General features: G+C 34.6%; 3 protein-coding genes and 1 long non-coding RNA gene across 7 annotated transcripts; 2 read left to right on the top strand and 2 right to left on the bottom strand.

Moving 5' to 3' along the window:
• The first annotated feature begins 247 nt into the window (after positions 1–247).
• LOC102589811 (glycine-rich domain-containing protein 2-like) lies at positions 248–5,028 on the top strand. The gene is made up of 8 exons (XM_006357698.2): positions 248–720; positions 1,152–1,269; positions 1,364–1,618; positions 1,857–2,312; positions 2,868–3,394; positions 3,865–4,066; positions 4,244–4,399; positions 4,498–5,028. Exons 1-8 carry the CDS (start codon positions 563–565, stop codon positions 4,672–4,674), a joined length of 2,049 nt encoding a protein of 682 aa, XP_006357760.1. The 5' UTR covers positions 248–562; the 3' UTR covers positions 4,675–5,028.
• A 166-nt stretch (positions 5,029–5,194) lies between these two features.
• Positions 5,195–9,692, top strand: LOC107062692 (uncharacterized). Of its 3 annotated transcripts, none has more exons than XR_001474780.1 (4): positions 5,195–5,546; positions 5,579–5,669; positions 8,361–9,009; positions 9,092–9,692. It is a non-coding gene; the product is annotated as an uncharacterized lncRNA (long non-coding RNA). The 3 variants fall into 3 exon arrangements; XR_001474781.1 differs by having other exon boundaries at positions 5,202–5,546; positions 8,751–9,009; XR_001474782.1 differs by having other exon boundaries at positions 5,203–5,578; positions 5,611–5,669; positions 8,751–9,009.
• Positions 9,693–9,816: 124 nt separating this feature from the next.
• Positions 9,817–12,973, bottom strand: LOC102589259 (transcription factor GTE7-like). 2 transcript variants are annotated; one of them, XM_006357697.2, is made up of 3 exons: positions 10,651–12,971; positions 10,373–10,553; positions 9,817–10,291 (listed from the first exon to the last, which is right to left on the bottom strand). In XM_006357697.2, the coding sequence occupies exons 1-3, from the start codon at positions 12,157–12,159 to the stop codon at positions 10,203–10,205; spliced, it is 1,779 nt and encodes a 592-aa protein (XP_006357759.1). In that variant the 5' UTR covers positions 12,160–12,971; the 3' UTR covers positions 9,817–10,202. The 2 variants fall into 2 exon arrangements, with proteins under 2 accessions (XP_006357759.1, XP_006357758.1); XM_006357696.2 differs by having other exon boundaries at positions 9,817–10,553; positions 10,651–12,973.
• A 3,446-nt stretch (positions 12,974–16,419) lies between these two features.
• Positions 16,420–17,232, bottom strand: LOC107062686 (uncharacterized). Its single transcript, XM_015313585.1, has one exon. The coding sequence runs from the start codon at positions 17,230–17,232 to the stop codon at positions 16,420–16,422; it is 813 nt and encodes a 270-aa protein (XP_015169071.1).
• Positions 17,233–20,691: the final 3,459 nt, after the last annotated feature.

Below are 20,691 nucleotides of genomic sequence, written 5' to 3'. Positions count from 1 at the left end.
AGTATTTTATGTAATTATTTAATAAATTAGTAGGATTTGCTTAATTGATTTTATTAATTATGTTTAAAAAATGAATTTAATTACTAGTATTCTATGTAATTATTTAAAAATAATATGTATATATTTAATTTGTAAAAATAGATAAGTAAATATTTTTAACACTAACAACTGGCTAAATTCGAATTAATTTTAGAATAAATTTATTCATGTTTTTATTGGATTAGATTATTTTATGTCGCATGTATAACAATGGATAACATCTTTCCCAAACCAAACGAGCCTCGGAGAGATGCTAATATATAAATATTGATGTTCAAACTCGAAGCTTTCCTTGAAATTACTCAGCAAAATCTATGTAAATTTGGAACGTTGAATACGTCCAAACTATTTGACAATATAAAAAGAGAGTCGCTGTTTCCGTAGAGTTGTCCGGCGATCATTAGTTTACTTCTCAATTTACTTTCTCCAAGTGGCGACTTGTCTTGACTTTTCTGCTAAAAACATATATCTCTGCAATTTATCGATTGTGTTGTCAACTCAGTAGCTTGTGGAGGAAGAAACCATGGAGATGGAGCAGCAGTTGGAGTGGAATGAAGCGCAGAAGATTGTGATCAATGTTGACCTTGTTGCTGCAGCCAAACAGCAACTTGAGTTTCTTGCTACCATTGATAGGAATCGTTGGCTCAATGAAGGCGTTGGTTTGGATATAGCAATTTATAGGTAATCCCCAAATTTGAAATTATCAGTATCAGCATCTTAGCTAATGATTTTTACTGCTTGTTCAGAAAGCTTTCTGTATTAGATATTTTTTTAGTCTTATGGTCTTGGAGTAATACTAATAACAGTTAATGTTGCAATATTTTGATTATTATGTTGGATAATGATTTAGGGTCCCTTTGGCCGTGAAAATTGTGAAATTTGAAAAAAGTTTTAAGTTTTTTTTTTTTTATTATTTTCAAAGTGAAAAATGGTATCTTGAAATTTTAGATTTGAAGTTTGTTTGCTTCTCGCTCATATTGCATAGTATTATGTTCGGTGATCCTTGAAAAGGACGTGAGATTGTTTCTGTTATCTTGGGCATCTGACCCAGATTCATGTATTTCAGATTTCTTTATTTTGGAGAAACTTGCTAATGAAAATCCCCATTTCAGGTACTATTCGTGTTGGCTACCGTTGTTGGCAAAACACTCAGACTGCCCCTTCTTTGAAGGACCTTTGGTTGTTCCCCTTGATTGTGAATGGATTTGGCATTGTCACAGGCTCAATCCTGTAGGATTCTGAACTATTAAACATTTGTTTCCATTTTTACCTTTCTGACTGAGTGCTTTTTATGACACTTGGAGTGGTTATTCTGTCTTTGCAGATTAGATACAAAACTGATTGCGAGGAATTATATGGGAAGATTCTTGACAACCATAACATTGTATCTTCCGTGAAAGGAATATCACAAATGGAAACAGAAGAGACTTGGAAACACTTGTATCCTAATGAACCCTATGACTTGGATTCAGCAAAAGCTCTTTCAGATAATAACCCTGCACAAATTCTAAAATCTGAAAAGTGCAGTACCTATGATCTGGTCTCTGCTGTTAAAAGGCAAAGCCCCTTCTTCTACCAGGTGAGTAAGAGGATTCACACACTTTTATTTAAGTAAAGCACAGGCTGAACAATTAAGAAATACAGTTTGTGAGAACTCACAAACTTTAATTTCTTTTATAATTTTCTTTGAATATAGTGTATGATGTATATGTTAGAATGTCTTCTTATGATCTTTTTATTGATACCGGATTGTTCAGACTTGCTAGTATAGTAATAGTACACATTATTTTTGGTCTTATTTCATGTATTTCGTCCAGGTGTCTAGACCCCACATGACTAGCGAGGTCTATCTTGATGGAGCTGTGGCTCGATACAAGGGTTTCTTACACTTAATCCGAAGAAACAAAGAAAGATCAATTGATAGCTTCTCTGTTCCAACTTATGACATTGATCTTATCTGGCACACTCATCAGTTACATCCTATTTCTTATTGTAAAGACCTTGTTGATATTATGGGTAAGGTGTTAAATCATGATGATACAGATTCAGACAGAACAAAAGGGAAGAAGCTGGATACTGGGTTTTCTGGAACTACCAAGTTTTGGGAGGAGACGTATGGGTTAAGATATTGGAGGGCAGGTGCAATGTATAGAGGAAATACACCATCTCCTCTAAGAAGTTGTCCTTACCCCTCCAATCCCGTGACCGAGAAGGCAGATACATTCCATGCGGATCACAAGATAATTCATCTTCCAGAGATGAAAATTTTGGACGTAAATTTCTGAATCCCTTTCTAGTTGTTTCTAAAGCCTGTTTTGCTTTTGTTTTTATTTTGTTGGGACTATTGATATAATTTGGTAGATACATCTAATGAAATTCATTACCGCTATATATTAAAAGATAGTATAAAGAGGGGATCTGGAGTATGTGATGACGTTATAGAATTGACTTGTTGCCATCCATCAGTGTGCAAGGGGAGTTGAAGATCATATAGGAACCAATACATTCCATGCCACTTTAATCGGACATCAATTCTTTGATTAAAACTTTAAACTTTTTAGGAAATTTAAGCCTATTGTTCTCTATCTTATTTTGTTATCTTGGCATTGGGTCAATGCATTTTGTGCAACCTCGATTGCTTGATCACCAACAACAGTACAGAATAAACCTTTTCTTCTGTCTCAATCTTCAACGCTTTTGATAGAACTATTGCTATTTATTAGGTTCTTTATCATCCATACCTTATATAGTTATCATCTGTTAAACTGATCTTAGCTTTGAACCATGTGATGTTCAAAATTTGTAACTTTTAGCAACTATTTTTACAGGTCATGTTGGAGATCATAGGCATAAGAAACTTACCCAAAGGCCACAAGGGAGACTTCTTTGTTTTCTTTAGCAAGTCACAGCCTGATAGAATCTTTAATGCAAAAAAGAAACTTACAATTTTGTCTGAGAGTGGGGAAAAGCAGGTTGCTTACTTCCAATGTGAACCTTGTGGATATCTTCTATTAGAACTCATGTCCCAGTCATCTCATGGTTTGCCGATTTCAAAATCTGTTGAAGTTATAGGTTCTACTCCCCTCTCTTTAGAAGATTTGACCTGCCTCACAATGGAAAAATGGCTGGAAGTTGTGCCAAGCACTAAAATAGAAGCATTGGAACCAATCTGTATACGAGTAGCTGTATCAGTTACAACACCTAGTGCTGCACCATATGTGTTTCACATGGTTTACTCCCGAGCATTCTCAAAAATTTCTTGTTTTTTCACATTTCGTGGAAGGATTCAGTATGCAAAGAATTGGACTCATGTCACTGATGATGCTGGTGATGAGATCATTAGCCTACAAATGAGGTATGTATTCTTTGGTATACTTTGTTGTTAGTGTTGTTCTAGTTTCTTGACTTTCTCATTTGCATATATCAGCTTTACTTTTCTTTTACCTCTAATTCAAGATTAACGTTCAATTGATTGTAACATTTTGTGTTGGTCATAAATTAACAGATCGGGAACCTTTAACATCACCATTAAAATATTGAGAAAATTACTATTCCTTTAAAATGAACTTGGGAGTAAATCCTTTTTATGTTTTTAATCAAGCCTAACTCTTTGATTTGGTGGAAGGGGACCGTCTTATTTGGAAGTGCGTGGAATAATGTAATTGTTTTGACTTAAGTGAGAGTTCTAAGCACTTATACCATTCCACTGAATTCGGTGAATTAAGAAAAGTTAAATACTGTTGTCACCCTCTACTTATTGCAGTTTGAAACCGTCAGCTGTATTGAACTTCATCTATTCTCCTGAAATTCATGACTTGACTGCAGGAAATCCAAGAAATCAAGGAGAATGAATGGCTCTATGTTGCAAAATGAGTTGATCGGCATCAACAAGGCTGGTGAGACACATACTCTTGCTGAGTTAGTTGGGAAAGAGTGGCTGTTGTTGGATTCCCACTGGTCCCTCAAATTTCAAACTTGCAGTGGCGATGACGGTTACCTTCTGGAGTTGGTTGGTGGTTCCAGGATTGTGAGTGTTCATCCACTATTCCTTGCAAATTTTATTATAAACAAGTTCATTACATGTCCCTAAGATTGTCACTATTTCACTATTTAATTTCACTCATCGACAGAATGATTGATGTTTTTCACAAGTTCACGTGGTCTTTGCTCTCCATAATATACAGTTTCCTTACTCATTTCACAGGTAAAGTTCTTCCCTGGTCAAAAATTGGATTATGAGCACAAGCATTGTGCAAAGCGAAGAAATCAAGATGATTTTATGACAGCAATTGAATTCTCTTCAGAGCACCCATACGGAAAGGCACTGGCGTTGCTTGACTTAAAATCTGGTGTTATCAATGTAAAGTCATAATATTCGTTTACAGTACATTACTTGTTTCAATTTCGAAAACATGGGTTTACATCTGCCTGACTGCACATGTTTCTTTGAAAAATCAGGTCAAAGAAGAGTGGCTATTCTTGCCTGGGATAATAACAGCTTTTATACTAGGTGATATTTTGAGAAAGGAAGGGTATAGTAACTTGCTGAGCATTGGCAACAATTTGAAGGATAAGAATACTTCAACTGAAGAAACTAATGCATGCCAAATGAATAGGGCAACAGAAGTAGTCTGAACTTGTGTTGCTCATAAGGCAATGTTATATATGTGGATGTAGAGGTCTCAAAAGGAGCAGCAAACAGTGGAGGCTGTGGCAGTTCTTGCATTTGGTATGACGGAAATCATTTACATGGGAGTAGTTGTTGTAAATTGTAAAGGAGTAGAAATAATTATGATTGAAAAAAAATACTTTTTGACTATATAAATAATACAAACAAATTGAAATAAAGACTTGCTTGGCCCTACACACTTAACAAAGTGGGAACTGAATGTGTAGTAAGCATTAGCTAACCTTGTTTCGTAGCTGACATGTATAATACAATATGACAGCAGAGGCAAATGTATATTAAAGATACCATAATCGTACTGGTGGATTGTTAACTCTAATTTATTTTTTATTTATATATATACATGGTTATAATATAATTAAAAAAAATATGTACGATACTATGGTATTAACGCAAGATAAATGATTCACATGAGAGTATTAAGGTAATAATTTTCCAATTTACAAAGCATCCCTTCTATGACATTTCTTACTTATCATATCACAATTTATAAATCCACATAGGCTCCTCCTTATTTCTGCCGTCAGCAGAAGAACAAGAGGCAAGAGAAAATAAAATAAAATAAAATAAAATTCAGTCAGTTTAATTCCACCACACACAAGAAATTTTTATCTTAAAAATGGTCCTTGCCTAATATCAGTGATGAGGAAAATCAGGTTTCGATTATGCGTAATTTGTTTTGTTTTCAGTTTACGAAAATGAAAATTCCTACTTAATTGGTTAAAATAAATAAATGACTACTAGATTAAATTTTCCACCTTATGTTGTGCGTGAGCTGGGTATAGCTTTTATGAAGCATCTATTTGTAGAGTTCTATTTGGTCATTTGATTTTAGATATGTAGAGTAGATAGGTCATTTGATTTTAGATATGTAGAGTAGATAGTTTTTTGAAGGTTGATTTGGAGATTCATGTGGAATTTTCCTTGCAGCGTCAAATTTAAGGTATGTTTTCCTGCATCTACTCCTTTTTGAGGATTTTACCATGCGATCTGCTAATTTCTCTATTGGTGTTAAAGTATTTAGTCCTTTTTGTAAGCTTTAGGGTTCTTCTGTCACGGATCTAATGTGATATGGTGTTCATCAATGATCTGTGATCCACCCAGGACGAGTTTCCCATGACTCGTGCTAATTTTACATTAATTAGCTTCTATTATCTTACATAACAATCTCTCCTTCCTAAACAGATGGAGGTGTTTTATTCAGAGAAGGTTAACTGCGGTGAATTATGGCGTAATTAGAATTTAAATAAATGTAGTATGAGTTACAACTTTTATAGTTAAATTGTTGTTGAAATTGAGGGGGAAAAAAGAACTGGTTGATTCAACCCCCACAGTGTTTCCATCTGATTTTATCAATGACAGTAGATAGTAACTAAACGTGTTCAGAAATCATCAACCCATTCGGGATTTCGGAACACGGGTTTGAGACTAGTTCTTAGGTTGTTTATGTTCAGTGTTCGTGAAAATAAGTGGAAGATCTAATGGATTGAGAAGGATCTTACTCCCTTCAAAGTACATGGTTGACAAAAGAGGTACTTATGATGCTGCTGAAGCATCTTGTTACCATCCAACAAGTGTAACTACGATTCTGTAGTTTGGTCATGTCGACCATTTACATGATGTTTTTGACATCATAAATTTCCTTGATTTGTCTCACCTCATTCAAATAAATCTGAATGCTATGTTTTACTTGAGGGAATAGCAAACACTTCTCACTTCTAATCCGGAATCTATCTTTTCCTAGTTAGTTCCATAAACCTGTGCTTTCCTGGGATTGAATGATTCCATAATTTTTTGTTTCTTGCCAGCACTAAATGAGGAAGACTACATGTGGGATTTTCGTGAACAATATATTTTTGGCAGTGTCATTCTGAAAGCTAAGAGGGAACAGGTTCTTAATTTAGATGAAGCGTGTATGAGTAAAATTTATGAGTCTTATTTGAGTTTTGTTGCAACACAGGAAAGAACTAAAGGGTAAAGTGAAAAATGTCAAAGTGGCTCAATAACATGCTTGATACCAATCAACAAATTCTCTTAGAATAGGATTAGTTTATCAGTATCATAGACTTCAAAGGCCCTGTCATTCCAGTGTTCTGAGAAATTGAAGTTTGTTCAGGTTGGTTCGTTCCTTGTTAGTCCAGTTACTTATGTTATTATGTGGGTCATCATGGTCTCTTTGTCCCAGATGTTGGAGTAGAAGGTTGAGAAATGGAAATATGAATGGAAGTCTTTTTAACAAGTTTTTAAGCCTAATCTGCCTAGTATTTGTTTTATTCTTATAGAAGAAAACTCCCTTCCTGATGTTTTCATTCTTCAGCTTAGAAGCTATGGACTCATAAAATTTCATTTAGCTATTTTCTGCTTCTGTTCCTAAGAGAAACCATTATGATTGACAAATTCAACTATGACCTTTGCTGACGTTAGATACTTATCACAAGATAGGTTGGGGATCTATTCTATCTCTAGACATCTTGAACAAATCCTTTTACCATTTCCTACCTTTGAGCAGGTCTAACTTCTTGTCATGTTTACATGGTTCTCTTCATCAACAGTATATGTATTGACTCAGCATACTAACAACTGCAGTCGATCTGTGTAGTGATTATTTTTCCCATTAGCATCATTTACTTTCATGTAGAAGCAGTGGCGGGGCCAGAATTTTTAATAAGGGGGTTCAAAATCTGAGAAGTAAACACACGAACTAGTGGAAGGGGGTTCGACATCTATTATACATACCTAAAAAATAATTTTAACCATGTATAAATAGTAATATTTTTCGCCAAGGGTGTTCGGATGAACCCCCTAGGTATATGCTGCCTCCGCCCCTGTGTAGAAGTGTATTTGAATGTGTTGCGCAAAGTTTAAACAGCTTTGTGAAAAAACTGTTCACTGTAAAGTATTGCCTGGTATATACAGTATATAACAAAAAGGCATAATCAGACAAGAACGCTCATAAGTCACGTTGTATGTCAACTAAATTAAGTTGCCAGTTATTAACAAATACATATTTCAGAAGAAATTTCTGGTTTCGATTTGGAAATCTCCCCTTAATATTAACTGCAATAGTGCGGCAACCTTATTTGCATCAAACAGTAAGCACATACAGGGTTTTCCCACAATGCCCATGAAAATTTGGACCTGGGTATTGCAAATATTGGTTAGCTGACCATATTTACTATGTTTTCAACATTCCAGTCGCCAGAAGTATCCATGCCCTTTCATAACTTTCTTGTATATAAGTATTATAACTCCTAAACTTTTGGTAGGGGATGTGTTTGATAGTTGGCAACTTCCTCTCCTGTCTATCTCGGCTTCAACCATCAAGATTTTGATATGTCTCTTTATTTCTGATCAAAGGAATGTCATTTTGTTTTCCTGAAAATCCTACATATTTTTAGCAGGATTGAAAAATCTTCTTCCTATTACTCAAACAAGCAAGAAAACTATGTAATTTTGGGCTTTTCAGTGGATGAACATCTTGCTTGATGTGATTTGTGAGACCAATATGAAATGAATTTGTAATCACAGTGCCTATAGTCTTTAGGATTTGGGAGCGGGAGCAGTTCATGGAGTTTAAAGATGTGTGTTGACTGCATTGATTAGTGGAAATGCTTTTCTGGTTTTTTATCTGCAGGGCTTTGCTAGTAAATATCGTGATGATCCAGGATATCCGATATTCAGAACTCTATTGGTTGTGAATAATGTTATCCATTTTGTCCTTATGCATAGTCATCTTTTGTTGGGATGGGCAGGCACTGAACTGGCTCCTAATTCTTCAATAACAGAATAACATTTGTATTTAGGACTGAAAGACTGAGCAGATTTACGGTATACCATTCTCCACCTCCCTTTTGGGGCACTATTAGAGAACTCATTTAGTGTGTCAACTAAAGGTTCCATCTATTACTTGTATTATTTTCTCAAGGTCTTAATTTAGAACTTTTGAAGCTATGTCGTTGCCTGTCATCCAACGTGTTTCTGTTAAATCACTTATGTTAACTCCTCCTTGGTGGTGCTATCTCAGACTAGTTCAGAAGCCTGGAAACTGAAGTCCCGTTGTTACCATGACAAGTTGGATCCAACTAGGAGGTTATCCAACTGAATTCTATCAAAAATGAAAGGTATAGATTCTTCGTGTGAAAAAATAAGAGTTGACAGGTTAAGTCAACAGTATGAATAGCATTCATAAGGACAGGATAAGTAAAGGCATATGCTCAATGGAGTGCTCAACAGAAGGGTGCATGTTGAACAGCAACAGTGACCCAAACAAAACTTTGGTCCAGGTTTCTAGCCTTTGAAATGAGTCTTTAAAACTAACATATCCCATTAGCACTTCTCTTATCCTCACAAGTGAAACAACTCCAGGTAAAGTGAATTATGGAATATGGAGCAAGTACTGTCACCGGGCATTTGGCATCAAAAAGAGCAAATTTCTGAGACAAGAAGTCTTGTAGCAGCCTCTTGAGTTAGAAGAGCTAGTTTCTCTTTTCCATGTGGTAGGAGGTTCCACCAAGGTTCAGGTATATGTCATCTTTTTCCCTTGCAAAGACACTTATTGAATCTTCTTTGCTGATGTTTTACTAGTGTGGCTTAATGATTTTTGAGGCTATGGACCATTGAACCAAATCCGTTGGAGCTTTCTCCACACACATCTAATATTGCCAGTTGGTTTTCATGAAGTGAAAAGGCATTTGCAAATGAGATATTTGGTCAAGTACTTCGAGAGTAGTAAAAATTGTTTTCAGAAGCTAGAACAAAAACAATTTTTGCTTTAAAAGTATTTTTTTGTTGTTGTGAAAAATGCACTTAGAGATGCTTTTTAAAAATGTAGCCAGAACACTAATTGTTGCTCAAAATTACTTTTTTCTTATATTGAACAGCAAAACACAAAATCTTTGTTTTATTTTCCCAAAGCAGGTGATTCAGTAAATTTGAATTTGCTTGAGTTCCAAGGATTCTTGATACATTACATCAGTATTATGTTAGTTTGGCTGTTTCAAATTTGTGCTGATTGTCTTTTCATATAGAAGTGGTGTTCACTTCATCAGAGCTAGAGAACAATGTCAAAGTAAAAGCAGTAAAGAAATAAGAAGTTGAAACAGAAGATCCATATGAGATTACTTCTTGGGGTTCATAGAGACTACAGCTTTGTTCTACAAACTCAGTCATCAGTCTGCACTGTACAATTTACTTCTTCTATCCTTACTAAACACTGAATCAGCAGGTGTTCTGTATACAAGCAAAAAATAAACCCAAAATGTTTGTTGTCAGTCCCCCATTTGTAACATCCTACCTACCACTACTCTGTAGTTAGCTAAAACCTCTCAATTTCCTAATCTTGAACTAGTCATACTTCTTAAAAGCTAAAACCCAGCCAAACTGTGATATCTTCTGTGCTGCTAAAACAGATGCACAAAAAGCAGCCAGAGAAAATACTAACAGAAGCACCATAGCACTATTCAAACCCATTAATGGCTTAGGTTGTAGGAGCTTCTTGTGCTGCTTCAACATAAGGTGACTGTACACTATCCTCATCAGAATCACTCCCAGAAGAACTTCCTGAATCTGTAAATATTAACCATGGCAAAAGTAAATATACCATCACACTTGTTAACCAGAATGAACTAAAGAAAGAAAGAGTTATACCACCGGAAGAAGAACCACTGCCAGAACTTGAGCCGCTAGAGCTGCTTGGATCCTTGTCGATCTGCACAGGAGGAAAGTTTTCACCTGGTATTTCCTCACCAATATCAACATCCTCCTCCACAACGTCCACTTTCTTGATTTCAGGCATTGCATGTTCTGGTGTTGGTGCCTTCTCAGGCGACTTATTTACAAAAAGCAACATGGTGATCAGCACACATGGCACAATATAGAGTTACTAAACAAATGTATGGGGGGAAAAAACCATATGATTTCTTTACCTTGTTGAGCAGTACGGCCGCGGCATTTTCTGTGACTCCTGGTCTCTCAATCTTGCTCATAGCCTCCTTATGGGAAATAACATATGTATCCAGTTCCCACAGTGTTTCATTGTCCATGATCTCAAGGTCGAGCTCAACCTCATTCCCATCCTCTGTAAGATTAGGGAATTTCCTCTTCACAATTTGCACGACATGTCCCATATTCTCTGGGGGAAGATTCTGCAACTCATTCCCTAACTTGTCCCTTTCACCTTCGGTCATAAGCCTTTTGTTCGGATCCGTAGCCTTCAGCTTGGGCATCTTAGCTGACCTAGGCATCTCAACAACAGGCTGTAGAGGAGATTTTGAAGCAGGGGTTGCAAAAAAAGGTGCAACGGGTGCACTGAAAGAGTGGATATGAGATTGGTGTTGATTCAACAAAGTGGAATGTGACCGCACAGATCCTGATTTCTTTACAACTGGCAACGGTGGACGCTTAGCATTTGGTGCAGGCTGAGACAGATTCTTCTGGTGATTCACCTGCATAATAGTGGCAACTTTATGGTGCTCAGCTTCATACTTCTCATACGCTGGTTTGAACATCTCTTCAAAGATACCAAGATACTCCTCAGCCGCAATATGCACATACTGGCCTTTTGGGTTATAAGTCATGGCATTGGTGAATGTAAGTCTCACATCAGCTGCAAAATCTTGTGGCGTTCTGTACTCATTTCTGTCCAGTCTTGATTTCACAGTTCCGAGATCCATGGGATGCTTGATGAAATCATGATAGTCATAAAGATTCAAACCCTTAACATCCACTGGTGCATTAAACACACGCCCGTATTTTTTCTTCATTATTTTCACCAATATCTGCCGGCACGTCTTCATCATATTTACAAAGAACTTATCGCCTTCCACCACTACTGGCCGTTCAGGATCTTTCCCCAAGTCTAATGTTCTTGGTCTCTTTTTTCCAGCGTGCTTCTTGCTCTTTTTACCAACTAAATCAGGTTGGCGATGCTGCCTACTGACATTGGGGAGCAATGCCGATTGAGGCGGTGGTGCCATCGGTGGCTGTATGACTTCTCTGGCATGAAAAGATGTCCTGGATACGAAATCTTGAGTTTCGATCCTGTCTAGAAGTCCTTGGACCCGATCTAGATCAGAGCTTAGCCTCTTCTTAAGGTCCTTCAACTCGCTTCTCGAATAAGAAGCCAAATTGAAAGTCACATACACTCTGTGAAATGAGTCGGTTCCATCATCAACAGCATTTGGTTTCCAATTGAACGGCACATTATTGCTAGCCATTATTGCCGGAGACGGAGCAGCCCTTGGGAGTGGATCATTGACTTGCTGAAGATGGGACATGGTTGAAAATTTTTGAAGGTTATAATTGGGGTTAGGGTTAGGGTTGAATCGACTGTGGAGCTGAGAATGAGCAGTGGGATTAGTTGTATATTTCCTTTTATAGGCATTCCGTTTATCCCAGTGCGGTTCATTTCTGCCGGTTAAAACAGCTGATGCCATAGAAGGTTAGGGGTTTTAAAAAGAGCTTGAAAACTCCGCCAATTAATCTCCGGCGAGAAAATGGCGGGAGCCCATAACTGTATTGCCGGGAAATTGAATTGCCGCCAGGAGAAAATACAAGAAATTATTTCTTCACCAAATGAGAAATGGAGAAGAAGCAAAGGGGAAGGTAAGGGTTTCGATGACCCTCTTTAACCTGAGAGATGAGATTCTTGAAGGCCACGATCTCCTCTTAAAGGCAATAAGATCTGCCCCGTTTCTGTTTCGGGCAGTTTATGAGCCCTCGATTGAAAATCATAGGGTTGAGATTTATCCTTTAGCTGCCCACTATACTGACCTTGCCCACCTGTCATGGACGGCCTAGATTTACGTTACGTACACGTGGGGATAGATTAAGGCAACTGTTTGTGCCTTTTGGTGGGAAAAGTAAATTTTGGTTTCAAGTTTTCGGAGATTACAAAAAAATTGAGCCTTACAACTCTGAGGTGAGGTGGCGAGTTGATGACGTATTATTAAGTGGGGTCCATTGGACCGTCGAAAATATCTTCTTTCTTTTTTTTTATCGCGCTTTATAAAATTTAGCGGAATTTTCTACCCGCCTAAAATCCGGGATTATCTTTTCTTTCTTTTTGATTAATTGTATTGCCAGGTCAGCACCGTTATTGGTGCTAAAAATTTAACCCACATGTGCATCCCATTATTTTCATACATTTCCTTTTGTGTTTTTTTTCCTTCTAGATGAATGTGTGAAATCATATGCTTCTGCTATTCCATATTAACTGAATCTTTGAGGAAATGCACACATATTAAAAATTATGTCTTTGATTATTTTTATTTTTTAATATATGTGCATTGCCCAGTTAATATGGAATATTGTAAAATAATTGTCGAATAACTTAAATGTTGTTAAGGTAGATAATCCTTGCTTAATTTTCTTGTATTAAACCTAGCACATAATTCATTTCATTAACTATTTTTTATTTCACCTCTCTTGCATTATTCTCCTTTAATTTGAATATATCTAATATGTTAACCAAGAGACTCCTTATATAATGAGATAAACTACAGCCAGGCAATGTGAATGTATAGTTAAATTGTAATCATACTAGAACTTTAATCTCATAGGCTCAGTCCGGCGACTTCAACATCGTGGAGGTATCCCTTAGCGATGCTTTTTTATTTTAGTTTTTGCTTTTTTAATGTCATTAAAATTTATAAATCATCAACTCAATATTATTGCATTTCCTTTTTCAAATTTTGAACTTTTTCGATTTTTTGAGTTTGGGAAAAGTAAATCAAAGAATTGATTTCTCATATGGTCACTCGATCAATTGTTACTATCATCATATAACGTCACTTTCTTTGTTGAAGGAAAGATTGAAAATAAATCAGGAAAGCAAAAGAAGAAACAATAAACAAAACAAACAAAGAGGCATATCTAATTAACCTTACACATGGTTTTCTTCATTTATAGAATGAAAAGGAGTTTATGCAAGAAAAGTATAGCAACTAATTGGGAGTTTGTGACCAAATGTGCTTTAATTAGAAAGGTTGGTCCTACCAAATCTTCATGGGGTAGGTAGCATTGACTTTATCACCAGAAAGTGTTGTGAAAGACAATTGGAAGCAGCAAAAATAATCAAACTTGCTTCTATTACTCCAATAAAAAAGGACGTGCAAATAGGCTAAGCAGCTTTTTTCAGAAGTGTACAACCTTAAGAGACTTTGTTTCTTTATTTTTCAAAAGTGTACAGCCTTAGAGAATGGTATCTTATTGATTGCTCATTCAATAGTCTAAGCAACATTCCGTAAGTAATGTGCGGGCATTACTTATGGCCTATTATGGTATGAAAATATAAATTTATGCCTTATTTGTTATGAGCGGCAAAAATGTGAATGAGTAAGGAGAATCCACTTGTATTGGGCCATAACATAAGTTGAGCGTGTGAGATAAGGGAGTCCATTATCTTCTGGATCTTTACCCAAAGAGTTTGGTTTTGGTGTTTACTTTTTCAAGTTGATATACAAAGATTATACACTTATATATATCATACGTTTGGTGGCTATATTTTAGTTTTATGTGATTGGGGTAGGCTGTTGCTTAGGTTAACTCTTCTAATTCTCTTTAGTAGGTCCAAAATGATGAAGTCTTTTGAGGAGGCCCAGTCAATTTGGTAATAGAAGTTCAAACATGATTGACTTGAAAGAGTGAGAGCAAATATAATGGTAGTTAAATGAACAGCAAATCAGTTACCTAATTGCCAATTTATCCATTTCTGTTTGAGCATGGTGGTAGCCTAATATATTAGGCGTAAATACAGAATTCTGAGAGCTATTAAGAAGCATGAAGGCAAATGAGTAAGCAATGTTGGTTCTCTGGATGAAAGATTTTTATAAAATTGCACAACTCAATACTCAAAATTCTTTTGGAAGTTAAATTATTTGCCCAGGCCTAGTGCAATATACAATGACCAATGACATGCGTCTTTCAAATAAAATTTATTTCATTACTTAACCATGTCTGCAAGTTATACATGATCATGCATAATCATCTAAATTGTATTGTTTCATTTAGATGAAGTTGCAACTACTAAATCATTATTTTGGAAACATTATTCTACCTCTATGGACTAACCAGCTTGTGAATTACACAAGGAATATTTTGTTTGTGACAAAGCATAAATAAAAATTGCAAGGGTCTAGTTACACACCCTGTTATCCAATATCCTTCTCTTTCTTTCCTCTCCTTTTTTTATTTTATTTATTTTTTTACAACCGTAGCCTAAATAAATGACGGTAAAACTAAAGAGATAATTTTTGTAGACATAAAAGCATAAAGGACAGCTAAAGAGAAGAGAAAAAGAAGAACTCTTAGGCCAGCATTTATCAATGAAGCCACAAAATAAGGGGGAGATAGACCTCTTATCGATTTCCCAAATCAAAATGATAGAGTGCAACTTTGCTAAATGACTCACCCTAATGTTTATCTCATATTAAAATGGTTTTGTTTTTTTTTCTTCCTTTTTTGGTTTAAAAAATCAAGGCCACATCATCAAAGAATAATTGAATATATACGATATTACTTTTTTTTATTTGAGTGAGACCTTCAACTGAAATAACAGAAGATTAATTAGTAATTTTAGTATAACAAATCACTTAGTTCACCAATTTTTCAATAACTATTTAAACAATGAACTCAATATCTAAACTTAGTTTTCAACTTTGTTTTAAATTATTAGCCTAATCAGGCCTATATTCGCATTTGATGACACAATTGACATGGTTTTTCACGGATAGGCATCTAGTTTAAAAAAAGATTTTCTGGGCCAACATCAAATAGTTGAAGTACTCAGGACAGTATTTTAATGGGTTGATCCTAAATATGCACAAGGCCAACTCCTAGGCAGAGTTGGGCCCGTCACCTATCAAGAGAATCCATCTAATGCAGGAAATAATATTGAAATTGTACACTGATCATTTATTAGTTAGACTAATGACAGCAGAATAGTTACCTAATCCGGAAAACTTGATCTGAATATTAAAACAGATAAAGCTATAGAATTTACTTGTACCATACGATAGCAAGTAGGTGGCTTGCGTTTCATTCCTGGTTCCTACCTACAAGTAGCTAGGGCCTGATGATTGCATTATTCATACTTACCAAATTATAACTTCAATTTTTTCTTTACTTAGGTTAACAAGCTTTGCGTACAATTTCTACACTATCATCTACAATAATTTGAATCGTCATATTCAGCCATTTCTAGTGACCTGTAAAACTCAGTTAATTATGTAGCAGAAAAATAATCCAGCTTGTAGCTCACGAATAAACAAACTTTACTAATTAAAGGGAAAAGCAGGAACAAGAAAAAGTTGCAGTGGCTCCATTAATGATATGTAAGAGATCGTAGCTGTCGCCATAGATAGGACCACCATAAAGTATCAAAAAAGGAAAGAAGAAAACAACCTCAATCTTTTTTTTTAAGGGGAAAAATTGTACTCCTAATGATCTCCAACGAATGATGATGATGATAATAATGTACATAATGGGAAACATATACTCCATAAAAGGGGTAAAAATTCATTACACATATGAAAGAGTAAACAAACACCTTAGTAAATGACAATGGAAAAAGAAAGCGCAGTCGCTATTTACTCTATGTACCATTTTAGAATTCACCAATGTTGACCCAAAAAAGGAAAGAAGAAAAAAAAAAAGGATGAAGGTGATATGATGACCTCTGTTACGATACGTTCTGATCAACCTTTGATTTCACGGCTGAGAGTATCAGTTGTAGACACAATCATCTTGTGCTGATCTGGGACCATCACCGAAGTCACTGCAGGCACAAAATTGTAGACAGGCTGGTCCATGTATTGGCCACCACCTGCAGCCACTACTCCCAACTGCCCAAACCCAGTGTGATACCCACCAGTCATCAGTGGTACCCCGTAAACCATCTGCACCGCATTACCATAGGCCCCACCATTCACATGCCTTTCACGTAACCCTTGTGTGTAATGATTCTTCACCAACAAGCTGCTGCTGCTGTTGTCACCACAAACTATTTTCGGAACTGCAATCACTCCGCTTCCCTCATTTTTTGACATATCCAATCCTGAATTTTCGGGGAATTGCAATTGCAGAAGATCCTCTGTTGCCGTTGAACTCGGGTTCGGGTTGTAATCCTTATCGAATCCGAATAAAAAATCCGGATTCAACGGCGATTCTGGTAAACGAATCGGGTAAAAGAGGAAAAGCCTTAACCTAGCGGGTTTTGTGGAAACTTTTTGCATGCGATCATATTCAACCATCATTTGCTCAACATCGTCATCATCGATAAGAGAAACAAGTGCATCGAGATCTTCGCCAGGCAACTGGTACTTTATAAAAACCTCCGCGTTGCAATTACAAAGACAATTCACCTTTGCAGCTACATCGGAAAACTTGACGTTCCGATCAACAGTGAGGATTTTGGTATCGCCGCCAACATAGGAGAGTTGATGATCGTGAGGACGAAGCTGGATTTTTCCACCATAGCTACACATTAGCTTAACCTTTTGATTCTCCATTGCTGCCGCCGCCGCCGCCAAAATTCAAGCGAGAAGAGAGAGGGTTTGGTATTTTGGGGATTTTCTTTTTAATTTTTTTATGTTTAGATGAGAGAGACTATTATGAGTGTAGTGCCTGTGCGGCGATACACGTAGAGTGATAGTAGTAGTTGGGGCTTTTAGAATTAGAGAGTTTGATCTTTAAAGGATTACTAAGAGGGTCCACACGGAAACTGATTTGCGCGTCATGGGCCCACGGAGTGATGGCCCACTCTAGCAAATTTGAGAAATATAAGGGGAGTTTTTGTTCCGAGAATGGTATCGGAATTAAGAATTTAATTTAGAGGAATATTTCATTTGTTTATTTTTACTTATCACTATTTAGCTTGGCATATTTATTAAGAAAATAATTATTGAAATATATATTTTATCATTGAAAAATAATTTGGAAAAAATGTATTTAATACTGAGGGTAAAACATAGAAAATATAATTGTATTTTCTTAATATATTAAAAGTGATAAGTAAAAATGAAAATCTATTTTAGAATAAAGTGATAAGTCAAAGTGAACGGATGGACTATTTATACTACTTCATCCGTTCAACAATAGTTGTATACTTTACTATTTTGGGATGTCTAACAATACTTGTCCACTAAATTAATAGATAATTTTACATTTAATTTATAATTTATCCTTATTATTAATTATAATTATTTCTTTATTACATTTTCCAAAATATTAATTTACTATATTTAAAGGGTGATATAGTAAAATCATTATTTTATTTATAGTTTCTTTGTGTAAAATTAATAGTGGACAAGTATTGATAGATAGAAGAGTATTTATTTTCCATTAGAATGATGTGGACAGTTCCTTTGATTGATATTCATTCAAAAGTAAAATAGTAGTAATAAAGAGTGACGAGGACTATTCTTTTTGCAATCTTCAAATTCAAAATTTAAGGTTTATGCACTAATATAATTATTTTCTTCATGTACTCTATTATTATATCACCAATTGACAATTGGACATGAAGTTTTGTCGTTTATGGTATCAAATGGGATATATTTTAGATGACATTTATTTTCGAAATCTTTTAAAGATTTTTCTTTTGGAAATTCTTGCAAATGTTTCGTTCGCCTAAATTCTTTTTCCGGACTTTGGAAAAATTAAAGAACCTTTCTCTAATGAGATTTGGTTACAAAATATAAACTAATTTTTGTACAAAACCAAAAAAGAAAAAATCATCAATTTTTTTAAAAAAAATCACCTTATTCAATTATATACATTAACTTCAATAGAACATGTATGTGATTTTATAGCTTGTTGAAGATAATGTGACATATTTTAGTGAATTAACTTATTTATATAATGAATCTTTGAAAATATACGCATACTTTTTTTTAGTAAAATTGAGCTACAAATACAATAAAAATTCTTTATTAATATTAACATAAATCGAATTATAATTCAAATATTTGATTAATATATACTAGTCCCTTTAAAGGATTGTCAATATTTTCTAAATCATAATCGCTGAGGAAGGTAAATGTTTTTCAAAAATAAGTATAAATGTTTTCTTGATTGTAAAGCTGTAATTTTCTCAAATTATTGTTTTAAGTGTTTTTGAAGACTAATTTTGAAATATTAAAGGTAAACCAAATTCAAACGATATCTAAGATTTTGACGTACGAAATTTAAAATTGAAAAACAGAAATTAGGAGACAAAAAGATATGGACAGTTGATGGGAAATGGGCGTGCGTTGCCCCACGTAAACACAAGGCTCCACCTAAACATCTTACAACTAGTCTTTGAATCTAGTCTATATTCCACCAAATAAAATCAAAAATATTTTGTTACTTCCTCCGTCTCATCATGTTAGCATTTCGTATAAAAAATATATTATCTTATTACAATTAGAAATAATTTAATTTAAATATTTTTAAAAAATATATAAATTTAAAATATCGTATTAGTGTAAACCAATTCAATTTTAAAAATTAATCAAATTAACTCTTGAGAATTGATTCGCAAAAATCCTTTTAAATTCTCAAATGTTAATTGGTTTAGGATTTGAAGAAAAGAGCGCCAGCTAATCTTTTAAAAACATTAAAGTAATGGAATCCACTTCCTCAATTTCTGCCGTCAGTGAATTAGAGTAAAGCCTTTACTACAAAAAGAAAAATATAAATCCATTCTTTTTTAACACAAATTAGAATATTCCTAGTCAATAAAGGTACATTTACATTTTCCGTTTTTTTTCCCCCTCTCTTTCCCTTATCTGTCAAAAAGTTATTTATATTATATCAATAGTTTGATTATACGTATTTGAACATATACTTTTTTTTTATTTAAAGTTTTAAACTAAGGTAATTGATATATATATATTTATTTTATTAAATATGATTTTGGTATGAATATGAATTAAGATTTTACCTAAACTTGAATCCAAAAAAGTGAAAACTCTTACATCCTGTCACATTCATATTCGTCCTTTTTTGTTAATGAAAATCTCATATTTAATGAGTGAATGGTACTATTGACGACAACTGGAAAGCAGTAATATAGAGATCATTAAAGTTCAAACATACTATTGTTTGAGTTGTTCTGTACTTTTAACTGTCGCATTAGAAACTTCAAATAAAAATTGAAGATAATGTTTATGAATATTACTCACGCTTTTCTCTATTCATTTTTACTTGTTTACTATATTAAAAATAGATGTTCATATTTGATATAATTTATAATTAAATTCATGTAATTTAATGTAAACAAGTAAGTTGATAGTGTGAATGTTACTGGGGAGCGTAGAGGACAGTAAATTAATTTTTCCATGCTATAATTTAAGTTGTTCTTGTGTTCAGAAAGAAGAAAAAACTCCAAGTAATCTTAGTCCTTAAATTTGGGAAATTAGTGGATATGAAACTTTGAATGGAGCAGGAAAGTTTGAAAATATTGCACTATCTCATTTTAATATATTTGTCTGATATGTGAAATTTGTGAGATTTGATCTTCGACCCAAATTGACTTAGAAATTAGAATCTAACGATTCGTTCAACAAGTTTACAAGGAAAAGATGACGATTCCCTTCTTTTTTTTATTTTCCTTTCATTTTTACATAACCAAAAGTGGACCAGGAAATCCAAGTATGGTCGTTATTTGTTAAGGTAACTAAAATTATGAGATAGATCCTAATAGTTTAGTTAATTGTATATCTGCACTTTTATTGTTGACCGATGAGGATCGATTTTCCATCTTATAATTCTCTCCTTATTTCTCCTTTTCCCTACCCGCTACCCCATGTATAATTAAGAGAGAATTTAAAATCATGACACTAGCTACTTGAATCACTATCTTCTTGATCATAGACTAAAAATGTCATTAATATTGACACGATGTTACTAAAATTCAAACTTGTGAGAGTACGTGTATATCTTCTTCGCTACTTGACAAAAAGGAGACGAATATTATTACTATA

This window comes from Solanum tuberosum, unplaced genomic scaffold, assembly GCF_000226075.1.
Source record: "Solanum tuberosum cultivar DM 1-3 516 R44 unplaced genomic scaffold, SolTub_3.0 scf00244, whole genome shotgun sequence".
Lineage (NCBI taxonomy): Eukaryota > Viridiplantae > Streptophyta > Magnoliopsida > Solanales > Solanaceae > Solanum > Solanum tuberosum.
This window is presented reverse-complemented; position numbering and strand designations above follow the sequence as displayed.

Bases quoted from the DNA above. Each gene is read 5' to 3' on its own strand.
- LOC102589259 (XM_006357696.2), bottom strand. From the start codon at position 12,159: ATGGCATCAGCTGTTTTAACCGGCAGAAATGAACCGCACTGGGATAAA. The intron at 10,554-10,650 runs GTAAAGAAATCA...TTTGTAAATAAG, and splicing joins CGGCCGTACTGCTCAACAAG to TCGCCTGAGAAGGCACCAAC.
- LOC102589811 (XM_006357698.2), top strand. From the start codon at position 563: ATGGAGATGGAGCAGCAGTTGGAGTGGAATGAAGCGCAGAAGATTGTG. The intron at 1,270-1,363 runs GTAGGATTCTGA...CTGTCTTTGCAG, and splicing joins ATTGTCACAGGCTCAATCCT to ATTAGATACAAAACTGATTG. The intron at 3,395-3,864 runs GTATGTATTCTT...ACTTGACTGCAG, and splicing joins ATCATTAGCCTACAAATGAG to GAAATCCAAGAAATCAAGGA.
- LOC107062686 (XM_015313585.1), bottom strand. From the start codon at position 17,232: ATGGAGAATCAAAAGGTTAAGCTAATGTGTAGCTATGGTGGAAAAATC.